General features: G+C 39.4%; 1 protein-coding gene across 3 annotated transcripts in view; it reads left to right on the top strand.

Annotated features, from left to right (window-relative positions):
- Nucleotides 1-256: 256 nt before the first annotated feature.
- The window catches only part of LAMP2 (lysosome associated membrane protein 2), a 40,869-nt gene continuing 27,362 nt past the window's right edge, over nucleotides 257-13,763 (top strand). For 2 of the 3 annotated variants that reach the window (XM_019717660.3, XM_019717661.3), the window contains exons 1-2: nucleotides 290-543; nucleotides 11,535-11,653. In XM_019717660.3, coding sequence (XP_019573219.3) covers nucleotides 339-543; nucleotides 11,535-11,653 — 324 coding nt within the window. In that variant the 5' untranslated portion in view covers nucleotides 290-338. Of the gene's footprint in view, nucleotides 544-11,534; nucleotides 11,654-13,763 lie in introns of all 3 variants that reach the window. The other variant, XM_019717662.3, reaches the window with a different exon arrangement.

The raw sequence follows: 13,763 nt of genomic DNA, 5'->3' as shown, positions 1-13,763 counted from the left end.
CATAGGTAACAACAGTGTTTAAAGAAGCATCATGTATGATTTTTGTATGTATTACGTTGTGATGCCTAGCAACCGTTTTAACTCCAGCAAAATTATTATCTTCTTCCTCAAGGAGTCGGAACTGAAATAATCTCTATCTACACCCCCTGAAAGTTCATCCGCTCCCTTTAGCCTCAAATAAGGCCGTCCGCGCATATCTCTTAGAAGCGTAAGATTGTGAACCAAAAAGCCAGGGCGTGGTCGACTTAGCCACCCGCCCCTACATCATCACCACCCCTTTCGCCGCTTTTAAGCGCAGAGATAGGCTAAAGACAAGGAAGAACCCCGCCCCTAGTCTTATGACTCGCGCTGAAGCGCCTAGTCCTGGCTTTTGCAGTACTGTAGTCGGTGGTCGGTGGCTGTCTTTTCCCGTTTCTCCCGAGCCTTTTCCGTGGTGTTGCTGCTCTCGTCACCGCCGCCACCGCCTACTCTGCGGGAACATGGTGTGCTTCCGCCTCTCCCCGGTTCCAGGCTCGGGGCTCGTTCTGCTCTGCCTCGTCCTGGGTGAGTTGTTGGGCCCTCCTGCTCAGTCTCTCCGCCTGGGCCCTGGGCGCCCAGTTCAAAGGCCACAACTGGCAAGACTGGTCCTAGGGGGAGGGGTTTGGGAGGCTGAACGACTGACACTGGGCGGTGGCGCTTGCCCTGGGGTGGGGAGCAGTGACCTAGAGAAGGCCTGACCGAGGGATGGTGGGGGAAGAAGGGCCCATCAGAGTAAGAAGGGGCAGGTAAGGGGGGGTGGAGTGGACGCCGAAGGAGTAAGAAGAGTAACTTGGGGAAGATATTAAGGAGTGAGCGTAGGAGGGTGGTACGCGCAGATTTTGGGGTGGCAAAGACAATTAGGAGAGTCCTGGTTTCCTAAGATCAGGGAAGAGTTTTGATGGTGGAAAACTGTGGGAGGAAAGACACTGTGCCTGCTTGGGGGAAGGGTGGCAGATATGATAGTAGAGTTTGAGGGACAGTGAGAGGGTTGGGGCTTTTGTGGGTAAGAATTTGAGGCTGTGGAGGAAGGGTGGTTAAAGAGATGAAGAATGATGCTGGATTTGAGTTTGGTAGTTGGGGTTTTGAGGGGGAAGGGAATCAAAGGTGGCAGGGGCAATTTCCAGGCAAGAAAACTCGGCCGCAACCTCTGGAGACTAAAGTGATGAGTGGAAACTTTAGTGGGGAGTGAATATTTGACTTGGAGTTGTCGGTTTTCTACAGTTTTGCTACTTCCTCCCAGCCAGAAAATCCCCAGATGTTTCAATTGGGAGGACCTCCTAGATGCGAGATTTTAGAGATGGTGTATCTGAATCTTGTATGCTGCCTCTCTGCCTTCAGAAGCTCATTTTCTTCTTCCCTATCTTACAAACTGATCTATTACCTGGTTTTGGGAGGAGGAGGGTAGGTAACTTCCTAAGATTTGGGTTGTTACCAGGTCCTCAGAATGGCTGGGTGAACGTTGGCTGATGGTGCTGTGACACCTTTCCTCTATAAGCAGTGGGTCCCTGCTAGCTTTAATGCCTGAAAGGTGAACTTTGACTAGAATGTCTCTTCCTGACCTGATTCATCCTATTTGTCACTACCCACTGATTGTTGCTGTTTGTGACCTAATTAAAACAAAACAAAACAAAAACAAACAAAACCCAGAAGGAATAGACCCAGATGGGAGTGGAGAAGAAATAGATATGTTAGGGACCTGAGAAGACAGTGAGAGGTACACATATTGTAATTCACATTTCAGTAGAATAAAACCAACACCCTTAAACAGTGGGTTCTCAATCGGAACATTTAGCAATACCTGGAGACATCTTTAGTTGTCACAACTGGTGATTGTTTTTGGAATCTAGTGGGTAGAGGCCAGGGATGCTTCTAAATATCCTACAATGTACAGGACAGCACCCTCCCCCCAACAAAGAAGTATCCATCTCAAAATGTCAGTAGTGCCAAAGATGAGAAATCTTGCTTCAGTCATAGCATTGGAAGGGTTCTTGGTGATCTGGTCTACTAATTCTAAAGGATATTTGCTGGGGGCCTGTCAGATCAAAAAACGATTTCCAGAAGAATACTAAAAAGTTATTTGTCTTTTTCACTCTCATCCTCTCACCGGCGCAGAGTGGAGTTTTTTTCCATACACTACATAATGAGTGATGACATCACCATTCTGTTGGCTCTGATAATGGTATACGGCAAATACCAATAGATATAACTGACATAAACCAAAGCTTTTGGAGGTCTTCAGTGAATAAGAGGGTAAAGGGGGTCCTGACACCCTAAACATTTGCGAATCCTGATCTAGTCAGCTGTCCACACAGTGCAGGAAACTCTTCTGTAGCCCTGAAAAGGGGCTGTGGAGGCTCTGTTCAAGCACAATTCAAAGCTTTAACATCACTATGAAGCACCTACTGAGGGCCCAGCAACCCTAAGAGAGGCATGTTTTCCAAAAAAGCACCTTATCAGTGTCTAGAACATATCCGAACAAGGCATGTTAACCAGTAATTCATTGCTAATTGAATCTGCACAAATACAGCACTTATTTAGAGAAAGTGAAAAAAAATAGCTGTTCTACTTGTTGATTTTCATGTCATTAATTTTTTAATGAAAGCTTTTGTTTTGTTTTTATAAAGCAATGCTTCTCATTGCAGAAAATAAACAGGCAAAAAGAAGCACATAAAAGAACCCATCAGCTCATCTGCTAGTTTGCCAATTATTGATTGGGACTAACTAGATTCATCCTCTTGGAAGATTTCCAAGATTGATTACCTTCACTTCCAAGTTCAGAACAGGATTTGGAAGAGTACAAGTTAATGATATACCCAGATCAAATTTTTAAAAAGTACCAGGATGGAATAGAAATCATCTCTTCTATACAGTGCTTTTTTCTGACAGCTGGTGGGTTCAGTGTGATGCTCAAACTCCTTCCATGTGGTTTTGTCTCTTGAGAATTTAGCAGGTCTTCAGTTGCTTGGTGCATTTTGCACGTTGCTTTTATATTTCAAAATGGCAAGAATGGGTTTTTGAAAACTCAATAAATATTTGCAAAGTATCTGTTATGAATGTCATGCTGTTCCTGGGTACTGCAGAGAGTACCCATGAAGGAGGATCTGTACTGAATTTATAGTCTCATTAACGTTAGTGCTCTAGCTGTGCCACTTTCACTTTGTGACTATAATTCTATCCCAGCTCCACTGGTAACTCTACTTTTTAAAAATTGCTGCTTTAGAGTAAGTATAGAAATAATTCTTAGAGTCTACATATTGGTGTTTTTCATAGAGATTACTTTATTGCTGATATTTATTTGAATGAATTGTAACTGACTAGAGAACTTTCTGGAGAAGAGCTATATATAGGCATTAGGAAGAGAGTAGTGGATGAAAATCCTTTCCTAGCATCAATGTCTAACTGTTCCCTTTTTGTGACATTATAGATTTCAGAACTCTTCTGTGTTATTGATTCTTACAACTAGTGACTGCTGGTTTTTATAGGGTTGAGGCTTTTCTGGTCAGGGAAAAACCTCACAGAAATATCCTGAGTTTGTATTTCACTGTTTGGAGCCCCTCCGTCTCACAAATGTTTATGGAATGCCTATTGTGTACCAGCCACTATACTAGGTGAAAGGGGTAGATAGAGCAATGGGAAAGACAGATGAGGTCCCTGCTCTCATGGTGCAGTGTCAGAAGACATCCCAAACAGATAAATAACATAATTTCAGATAGTGATAAGCACTGGAGAAAATGCGAAAGGTAATTCGGAAGAAGAATGAGCAGATGATAGGAGTGGGGATGGGTTCAGAAGGCCTAGGATTGTTGTGTGACATTTGAGCAGAGAACTGAGTGTTGGAAGGAGGTCAGCCAGGTGAGTATCTGGAGGAATAGGAGTAAATCTTGTCTTTCCCAAACTCTTAAGTTATTAGGCTAGCCTATTTTCTACTCTTCTTTTCTTCCAGTACCAGTCAAGTGTCTCCTATGGTGTTAGTTTCTGAGAACCTGAGAACGGAGACCATCTTATGTACTGTTAATTCCCTGTGCCTACCTAGCACAGGGCCTCGTACATGGTTAATCCTCCATAAATTTTTGTTGAGGGTATTCATTGGTAGGCACTGGGTATACAATGGTGAACTAGACCAACTTGATCTCCTTATTCTTCTTGAACCTTAAATTATGTTTTGCAAGTTTTTTGTGTGTCTTTGGATTGAGAACTTCAAGATCAGTGCTAAGAAGTACAGATAATTATAAACCTATTTACTAAAGTGTAATCTCATATAATAATGCTAGTATCTTACCTGTACCCCTCTAGATATACCTACATAGTGAAGGTTAACATGAAGAACTAGGAAGTCCTTGATGAGAAGGAGAATAAGGTTTTCACAAATAATCAACCTCTCTCCTTTTGGAGATGATTTAAAAGAGAATGTAAACACAGAGATTTTTCTGTAGCTTACCACATTTGGTTAAACTGATTTCAAGGTTCTCCTAAAATTATTCTAGCTATAATAGAGATACTTGAAGGGATAGGCTTATTATTCTTTCATGAGTCATTGGTTATCAGACTTGATAAGATTATAGATATTCAAATATTTCCCATGAGTGCAGCTTTCTTCCTCTATCCTTGGGTGGAATTTGTGATCAAGGATTATTTCACAGCACTGTGGCTGGCTTAAGTGATCTTCCTCCTATAGTGACAAAAGCATTCCGATCATAATTTTGTATTAAAGTGATCAGAGATCTCCTCTGATCCGAAAGTATACTTTGTAAGTACTTGTTGGTGTCCTGCTGTGCGTTGCAAAAGAGTTCTGGAGGTCTGCCAGATACCACTCAGCAATAAGTTCTTTCCATTAGTTGAATAGTGTTAAATCTTATTTCCTTACCCACCCTCTGACCTTAAAATATTAAATTATTTTGTAGCTTACAATCATTACTTTTCCGTTTTAAGAGATTTACCAGAAATCAAGAGTATCAGCAAATGAATGTGATGATTGTACCTATATTAGGGATTGTAAATGAGGAATTGTAAATGAGGAACAGTTAATCTCACATAACAAACCTATCAATAGAAAAGAAAGAGTTAAGTATTGTACACCTATGTCCTGTTTTTTCTTTTTTCTTTTTAAAGACCCTTTGCTCAACATCATTCTGGATTGATGAGTTTGAGGACAACATAACTTAATATGATGAAAGTAAACATACCTAAAAGTTGGGAAGCATCCTTTAGTTGCTGTGTTTACTAGAAGGGAAGCTTGTAAGCTGGAATCTCTAACTTGCTTGGCAAAGTTCTCTTAGCTCTGAAGGGTTTACATGCTTTCGAAGAACCTATTAGAGAAATATGCACACTACAATTCTTTGCAAGGTTAACTTGCCCAAAGTCTCACAGCTAGTAAATTGGACAGCCTGATTTGAATTCTAGCTCTTCAATTCCAGGGATGAGGCCTTTAATCACCTCATAATATTGCTTTTTAGATCATTGTGGTTGTTTTTTATTGATTTTGTTTTGCTACTAGTATTAGGTTCCCACCCTACCCCCCATCTTGTTTACAAATGTATATTTTTCAGCTTCATTGGGTCAAATAGACTTGTAAAACAGCCATTTTTTTGCAGTGACTTATACTTGGAGAAATAAGTTTTAAATTCTAAAATAACCTATAAATGATCTCTTTGGAAATAAGATTGAGAGGATATTTGAATTTGAAAAAGTTCATTTTGAGGTATGCCTTTTTTTCCTTTGGAGAATGAACTCTCAGCTCTATAATTACATACTCTACGATAGATTCATAAACTGTTTTTTTAATGTCATAAAGCCTTTAAACAAAAATTTTTTGGTTGTTCTAAAGTCAAACACAGGAATAAGGATGGAAATGGCTTGCTGGAGATTTTTTACTGAAGTGTAAATGTTTCAACTATAAACTTACCTTATGAGAAAGGTATTATTCCTAGCTTGGAATCCATGTCAAAATTTATTGAAAAAACTGACATGGGGGTTGAAGGAGTATCCAGAAGACTGATAGGTTGGGTTCATGATTTGGAAGAGGTAAAAGATTGGCCTTCCTATAAATAAATTAAGCTATATTTCAGGTCCTTATTGCAGGGTGTTTTTTATTTTATTTCTATTTCTTTAAATTTATTGGGGTGACAATTGTTAGTAAAATTACATAGATTTTAGGTGTACAATTCTGTGTTACATCATCTATAAATCCCATTGTGTGTTCACCACCCAGAGTCAGTTCTCCTTCCATCACCATATATTTGATCCCCCTTACCTTCATCTCCCACCCCCCACCCCCCCTTACCCTCTGGTAACCACTAAACTATTGTCTGTGTCTATGAGTTTCTGTTTCTCATTTGTTTGTCTTGTTCTTTTGTTGTTTTTGGTTTATATACCACATATCAGTGAAATCACATGGTTCTCTGCTTTTTCTGTCTGACTTGTTTCGCTCAGCATTACACTCTCAAGATCCATCCATGTTGTCACAAATGTTCCTATATCATCTTTTCTTACCGCCGAATAGTATTCCATTGTGTATATATACCACAACTTCTTTATCCATTCATCTATCGAAGGACATTTTGGTTGTTTCCATGTCTTGGCCACCGTAAACAAAGCTGCAATGAACATTGGAGCACATGTGTCTTTATGTATAAATGTTTTCAGATTTTTTGGGTAGATACCCAGGAGAGGGATTGCTGGGTCATACGGTAATTCTATTCGTAATTTTTTGAGGAACCTCCACACTGCCTTCCATAACAGCTGCACCAGTTGCAGGGTGTTTTTTACCTTGATACAATCAATCAGTATTTATTGAGAATCTAATAATGTATTCAGCACTACTATGGTAGTAATGATAGGAGATAGAGGAAACCGTAATAGACATAGTCTCCAATCACCATGATATCCATGATGGATGGCATTCATATGAAAGACACACTTCTTAGGGGCTGTGGCATAGATAAGATCATCTGTTTAAAGGAGCTTATTGAAATTCAAATAAGTGGTAGAGGCATTATCAAAAGGGAATCTTGAATCTATTCATATATATAATTCATTCACAGACTTTGGTACTTTTTTTATTAGTTAACAACTTACTATGCTATAATACGCCATGGCACATCAGTTTGTTGTGAAGTGACAGTTTAAAACTGCTGTTTTGGAGCATATGACAATAGGGAGGGCAGTATTTACAGGCATAAAATAACTGAATAATTCAGAATAGTATAAGGTATACTGAAATGTGGGGATGTGTACTATGACTACTCCTTGAGGGCTTTTTTAAAATTAAAGTTTATTGGGGTGACAGTGATTAGTAAAGTTACATAGGTTTCAAGTGTATAATTCTATAATACATCATCTACATATCACATTGTGTGTTCACCACCCAGAGTCAATTCTCCTTCCATAGTCAAGGAAATCTTTGTGGAGAAAATGGCTGCTGAAAAATGGATAGCATATCAGTCCAGGTTCTTAATTATAAGTAACACAAATAAAATCTGATTAATTTTAAGCAGAAAAATAATTTATTATAAAAGATACCAGGGCATGTGCATACCCTTTGACCCCCCAGTTTCATTCCTAGGCCCAACGGATGCACATACACATGTGTGCACTGATGTGTCTATTTGTATTAGAGCCAAACTGGAAATTATCCAAATGCCCATCAACAATAGCATAGATGAATAGTGGAATGGTCACTCAATAATAGAATGCTATACATACAGAGTGAGAATGGACAAACTGCAGTTACACAGAGCAACCGGGGTGAATCTTACAAACATGATATTGAATGAAAATAGCCAGGCACAAAAGACAGCACAGTGAATGATCCACTTATATCAAATTGAAAACAGGCAAAACTAATCTATCATGTTAGAAGTCAGGATAATGGATAATGGTTGCCCATGGGAGGGAAATGGTAACTGGAAGGGGGAACCAGGTGGTCTTCAGGAGTACTTGGAATGTTCTGTTTCTTGACACAAATGGGTTCAGTTTGTGAATATTAATATTCTTTTGGCAATATGCTTAATGTTATGTGCACGTTTCCCTTCCGTATGTTATGCTGTGTACTTTTCCATATTCATGTTGCACATCAATAAAATTTTACGTTATAAAATATGTATACTAGGTAATTTGGAATTACTGGAGCGCCAAGCTCTATATATCCCAAAGCCTGGTTCAGTGCCCCAAATCATGCTGAATTGTAGTTCCACTGCCAATGATTAAATTGCAGCTTGTACCACTGGCCACTGCCACTACCAGTTCTGCTTGCCTTGTTCCCTGGGAGCTTGATCCTGCTATAGCTACTTCCACCTGAGGGTGATAGTTCCATTCCTGGCTCTATTCTGTGGCCCCTCTATACAAAATCTGGTGTGGGTACCTTTGTTAGGTGGAGCCTCGCACAGGATCCATCCCATCCTCTCTGTAAGGGAGCCTGGGAAAGCAAATACCTGACATTTTCAGCTTTTATAGTGGACAGTAGTATCTTCCAGAAATTGTAAAAAAAAAAAAAAAAAAAAAAAACCCAAAAGGCAGCCTGGGGAGGTGTTTTAGAGTGAAATTATTCCTGAGATGAACATTTAGGTAAGTAGAAGAAAAAAACATCCAAATGTTATGTACAATAGAAACCTAGAGGTAGCGGTTGAATACAGCATGGAATTTGGGTCCAGTGGAACAAGTTTAACTGGTATCAAAGGGTGTGTTCTGGGAAAATGGTTTGAGAGAAGTTGAAAGAATAGGGTAGGAAAGATTAAGGATTACTTTGAAAGCCAAGCAGAGGAATTTAAATTTAATATGGGAATTTTGGAGCCAGGAAAAGTTTTTGAACAAGAAAGTGTCCTGAGAGGAAAAGGTGTTTAAGGACCATTAATCGGGCAGTATTTCTAGGAGCAGCTACGAGGCATCTGTAGTAATTTAGGGATGGGGAGGTGGATCGGAAATAGAAATAAAAGGCAAAGATTGGATTTAAGAGAGAATTTGAAGGAGAAAAATAAGTAGGACTTCATGCAGAGAATGAAGTAGAAGCTAATTTAATTCTCAAACTTTTGAGCTTGAGTATGTGGTGCTGCCTTTCATTCAGAGTTAGAGATGCTGAGAAGGGGACCAATTTGGAGGAAGCAGAAAAATTAATTTTAATTTTGGAATTGTTGAGGTGATAGGTTTTTGAGTAACAGCTGTCCCTGTACAGTTGGAGATATAGACCAGAAAGTGAAGTAAGCTCTGTGGAAGAAATAGCTCTCACCGGGAGAGAGGCTGTGAAGGGACTGGAACAGAATGTGCTGGAGCCCTCAGGGCATTTCTCAGATCTCATAAATTGGTAGGTAGGCATCTTGAATTTAATATATGAAGGTGTGCCAATTAAGTTTGCGAACTCATCCTAGAAAAAATGCTACATACCTCACTGCTGATTATCACTATGGTCACCTTTGAAGTACTGCCCTTGGGAAGCTATGCCCCGATGCCAGAGCCTAGTCTGCTCTTCAGAGCAATTTTGGAACTCTTTTTCTGGAATGGCCATCAGAGCTGTCATCATATTACCCTTGATGTCCTGAATGTCATCAAAATGTCTTTTTTTCAATATTTCCTTTATCTTCGGGTAAAGAAAGAAATCATTGGGGGCCAGATCAGGTGAGTAGGGAGGGTGTTCCAATACAGTTATTTGTTTACTGGCTAAAAACTCCCTCACAGACAGTGAGCTAGCGCATTGTCGTGATGCAAGAGCCATGAATTGTTGGCAACAAGTTCAGGTCGTCTAACTTTTTCATGCAGCCTTTTCCACACTTACACATAGTAAACTTGTTTAACTGTTTGTCCAGTTGGTACAAATTCATAAAGAATAATCCCTCTGATACCAAAAAAGTTAGCAACATCATTGCAAACAAGTTTGTGAACTTAATTGTCAGATCTTGTAGTGGTAAATTTGAACCATAACCTGCACCTTCTGCTTCATAAAGCTTCACTTCTTTCACCTCAGCCCACATTGATAACTATTATTATTTTATGCTGTTTTCTTTCTGTTACTCTAATGTCTTTGGAAAGTAATACATGTGAAGCTTCTCTTGGTTATTTCTAATAATTTTGAATGCTTTGAATATAAGGAGAATATGTTAAAGCTTGGGGCTTTAAACAAGACCAAGAGAGACAGCATATAAAAAGTAGGCCTCCAGTTGATTAGAAAAATTATAAGCTGGAGTTCTCAGCACCACTACAGGGTAGCCTTGAATCAGTGATGACACTTCCATTCCATATTTTACTTAGAAAAGAATGGCTGTAAAACTTACTTAGGCCTCACAAGGGCTTTTCGAGCCTTAGCCAATACATTTAGGCACTGCCAGTAACCACAAGCTTTAACATAATACTCAGGCTTGGCAAGGCAGCCCAGACTCTGGAGCCTGACAGTAGGCTTTTGTATATGGCTTGAAAGCTGTTGCTCAGGCATGCCTTCTTGGTATTCCTCTTAGGACTTTATTCTCTGTAGTCTATAGCATGTCCCTACTTGCTAGATGATGTTGGATTGCTCAGATATCATTAAAGGATCTGCAGCATCTTAACAGAAAGCAGCTCACTCTGAGCTCACTCCTTGGGTAATGTGTGAGACTGAAGAAAATCCTTAGATGGTTGTCTATCATTTATGTTGCTGGCGTGTTTGCTGGCATATAGTACTTTGAGTCCTCAGGCTCTTCAGTTTACAGTATAATAGGTAATGTCCTCCCTATGTTTAATCTAGTATAGTAGATCTGACTCAAGTTAGCTGAAAAGTCCTAAGGCTTTTCTCTCTGTAAGGTTTTTCTGCCTAAAGAGGCAGTAGGTTGAGAATGCAGGAAGTGACTTTGAGTCCATGTCAAAGGATCCATCAGCCTTTCTAATCAATTGGATTTTAAAGTGAAACAAAGGGGTGAACCAGTATTACATTTATAAAAATTAACCTTTTGCTTATGGATATAACAACCTTTGCAACTCTGTTCCTTTGGTCACATGGTACACATGCCCACCTCTTCACATCAAAAGAGAATAGTTTACCAAGACATCTGTCTGTCATGTCATGTCATGTAGTTTGTGACAGGCTTTAAAGCAACAAAGCCATAGAACATCAGATCTATTGTTATTTTTGCAGAGAAAGTTCCATGAGCTGGTTTGAGAGAAGTAGGAGTTTAACACCCCTTCCAAGCTTCCCCTTACCTTATTTACCTTAAAAGACAAAAGTACTAACAGGCAAACTATAATTTCCTAAAACAAAACTAGCAAGGCACAGATGAATATGGAAATTATTATTAGGAGGCAAAAGGGAAATGTCACCAGTCTGTGTCATTACCTAAGCATCCTAGGTTGAGTAACCATTCTTTCGGGAAGGGGTAATGCTAACTTTATCAATAGAATTCCACTAAAAATACAAAGAAAAACAATCATCAAGATACCATATCTATTAAAAATACTGTTTCACTTTAGAGCTGGCTGAACTTTGGTGGTGGGTGGAACTTGTTTTTATTTTGTATGTGTTTTTGTAGTACAATTTTAAAATTTTAGTCTTTTTAATCTAGGAGCTGTCTCATCTTATACATTAGAGCTTAATTTGACAGATTCAGAAAAAGCCACTTGCCTCTATGCAAAATGGCAGATGAATTTCACAATATGCTATGAGACTACAAGCAAAAATTATGTAAGTATTTTTATTTTTCTCTGAATTTTATAGCAGGAATTTAATTCTTCTCTTTTTTATCCTCTATGTACATTTATGCAAATAAGATTTCGTATGTTAACTGACTTAACACTTAAATTCTGTGTGTTTTTTTAACACGTATACTTAAAGGTATTCTAATTAGTGTTGGAAACAATATTTTAATTAATTGGTTCTTTGGAGTTTTTCTTGGAGTTGCTTAAGGGCAAATGATCTGAAGACTATATGATATTCAGGTCTAACTACTTCTGTAATGTTTTTATCATGTACTAACATCAAAGCTTGCCCCCTTTTTATTTTTATTTTTTATTTTTTTAAGATTTTATTGGGGAAGGGGAACAGGACTTTATTGGGGAACAGTGTGTACTTCCAGGCCTTTTTTCCAAGTCAAGTTGTTGTCCTTTCAATCCTAGTTGTGGAGGGTGTCGTTCAGCTTCAAGTTGTTGTCTTTTCAGTCTTAGTTGTGGAGGGCGCAGCTCAGCTCCAGGTCCAGTTGCCATTTTCTAGTTGCAGGGGTCACAGCCCACCATCCCTTGCGGGAGTCGAACCTGCAACCGTGTGGTTGAGAGGTCGCATTCCAACCAACTGAGCCATCCCGGAGCTCAGTGGCAGGTCAACTTAAGGTGCGGTGTTTAATTTTAGTTGCAGGGGGTGCTGCCCACCATCCCTTGCGGGACTCGAGGAATTGAACTGGCAACCTTGTGGTTGAGAGCCTGTGCTCCAACCAACAACTGAGCCATCCGGGAGCTCAGCGGCAGCTCAGCTCAAGGTGCCATGTTCAATCTTAGTTGCAGGGGGCGGAGCCCACCATCCCTTGCGGGACTCTAGGAGTTGAACCGGCAACCTTGTGGCTGAGAGCTCACTGGCCCATGTGGGAATCGAACTGGCAGCCTTCAGAGTTAGGAGTGTGGAGCTCAAACCGCCTGAGCCACCGGGCCGGCCCAAAGCTTGCCCCCTTTTGAAAAGCTTGTTATTAAAATCTTTTTTGATGGTATCCTCACAATCCTTTTGCCTTCTTAACTTCCTTAGTTAAGGTCCTGCCTACTTACAACCTGATTTCTTTAAAAATAAACTGAAGATACAGTGTCAGATGGTTGCTGGACTTATGGTGATCACTTCTTTAGCATAGGGAACATAATCAATAATGTGTGAATAACTGTATAGTGCTAGGTGGGTATTGTTGAATAACTATGATATATACATGAAACTAATATAATACTATATGTTAGCTATATTTTAATAAAAGTCTTTTAAAAAATTAACTGAAGAACAGAAGTTCAGGCCAGTTTTCCTTTTCCTTTTAGACAGTACATGAATTTGTCCAGAGGACTGGTGTGTAGTTGAAGAATCTGAGACTGGTTTACACAGCAAACCAGGCAAAGGGCAGCTTGGCCATGGGGGATGTGTGATGTAGACTGAAGTGGCACATCCTTCAGAAATGCTTGGTGTTCATTACTGCCTGTTTGTTCCTTATCCAGAAACTTCTTTTTCTTTTTAAACTTCATCTCTTTTATTATTACTTAATTATATTATTATTAGATTTATTGGGATAACATTGGTTAATAACATTATATAATTTTCAGGTATACAAGGTTATAATACTATATTTGTATACTCTATTGTGTGCCTACCACCCAAAGTCTAGTTTCCTTCCATATGTATAATATACGGTAATGGAATTACCCACTTTGCCCTCCCCCCACCCTTTTTCCCCTCTGGTAACCCACCATTCTGTTGTTTGTATCTATGAGCTTGTTTTTGTTTGTTTTGTTAGTTTGTTACTTTTTGTTTTATATTCCACATATGAGTGAAATTTTATGGTTTTTGTCCTTTTCTGTCTGATTTATTTCACTTAGCTCTCATGATTCATCTATGTTGTTGCAAATGACAATATTTCATTTTTTTTATGGCTGAGTAGTGTTCCATTGTATACGAGGTTGGACAATTAAGTTTGCGAACTCATACTAGAAAAAGTGCTATGTACCTCATTGCTGAATATCACTATGGTCACCTTCAAAGTACTCCCCTTAGGAAGCTATGCACTGACGCCAGTGCCTAGTCCACCCTTCAAAGCAATTTTGGAACTCTTTTT

Source organism: Rhinolophus sinicus, chromosome 18 (genome assembly GCF_057876585.1).
Source record: "Rhinolophus sinicus isolate RSI-liver-muscle chromosome 18, RSI-T2T, whole genome shotgun sequence".
Lineage (NCBI taxonomy): Eukaryota > Metazoa > Chordata > Mammalia > Chiroptera > Rhinolophidae > Rhinolophus > Rhinolophus sinicus.
The sequence above is the reverse complement of the archived record's forward strand: the minus strand, read 5'-3'. Positions and strand labels throughout refer to the sequence as shown.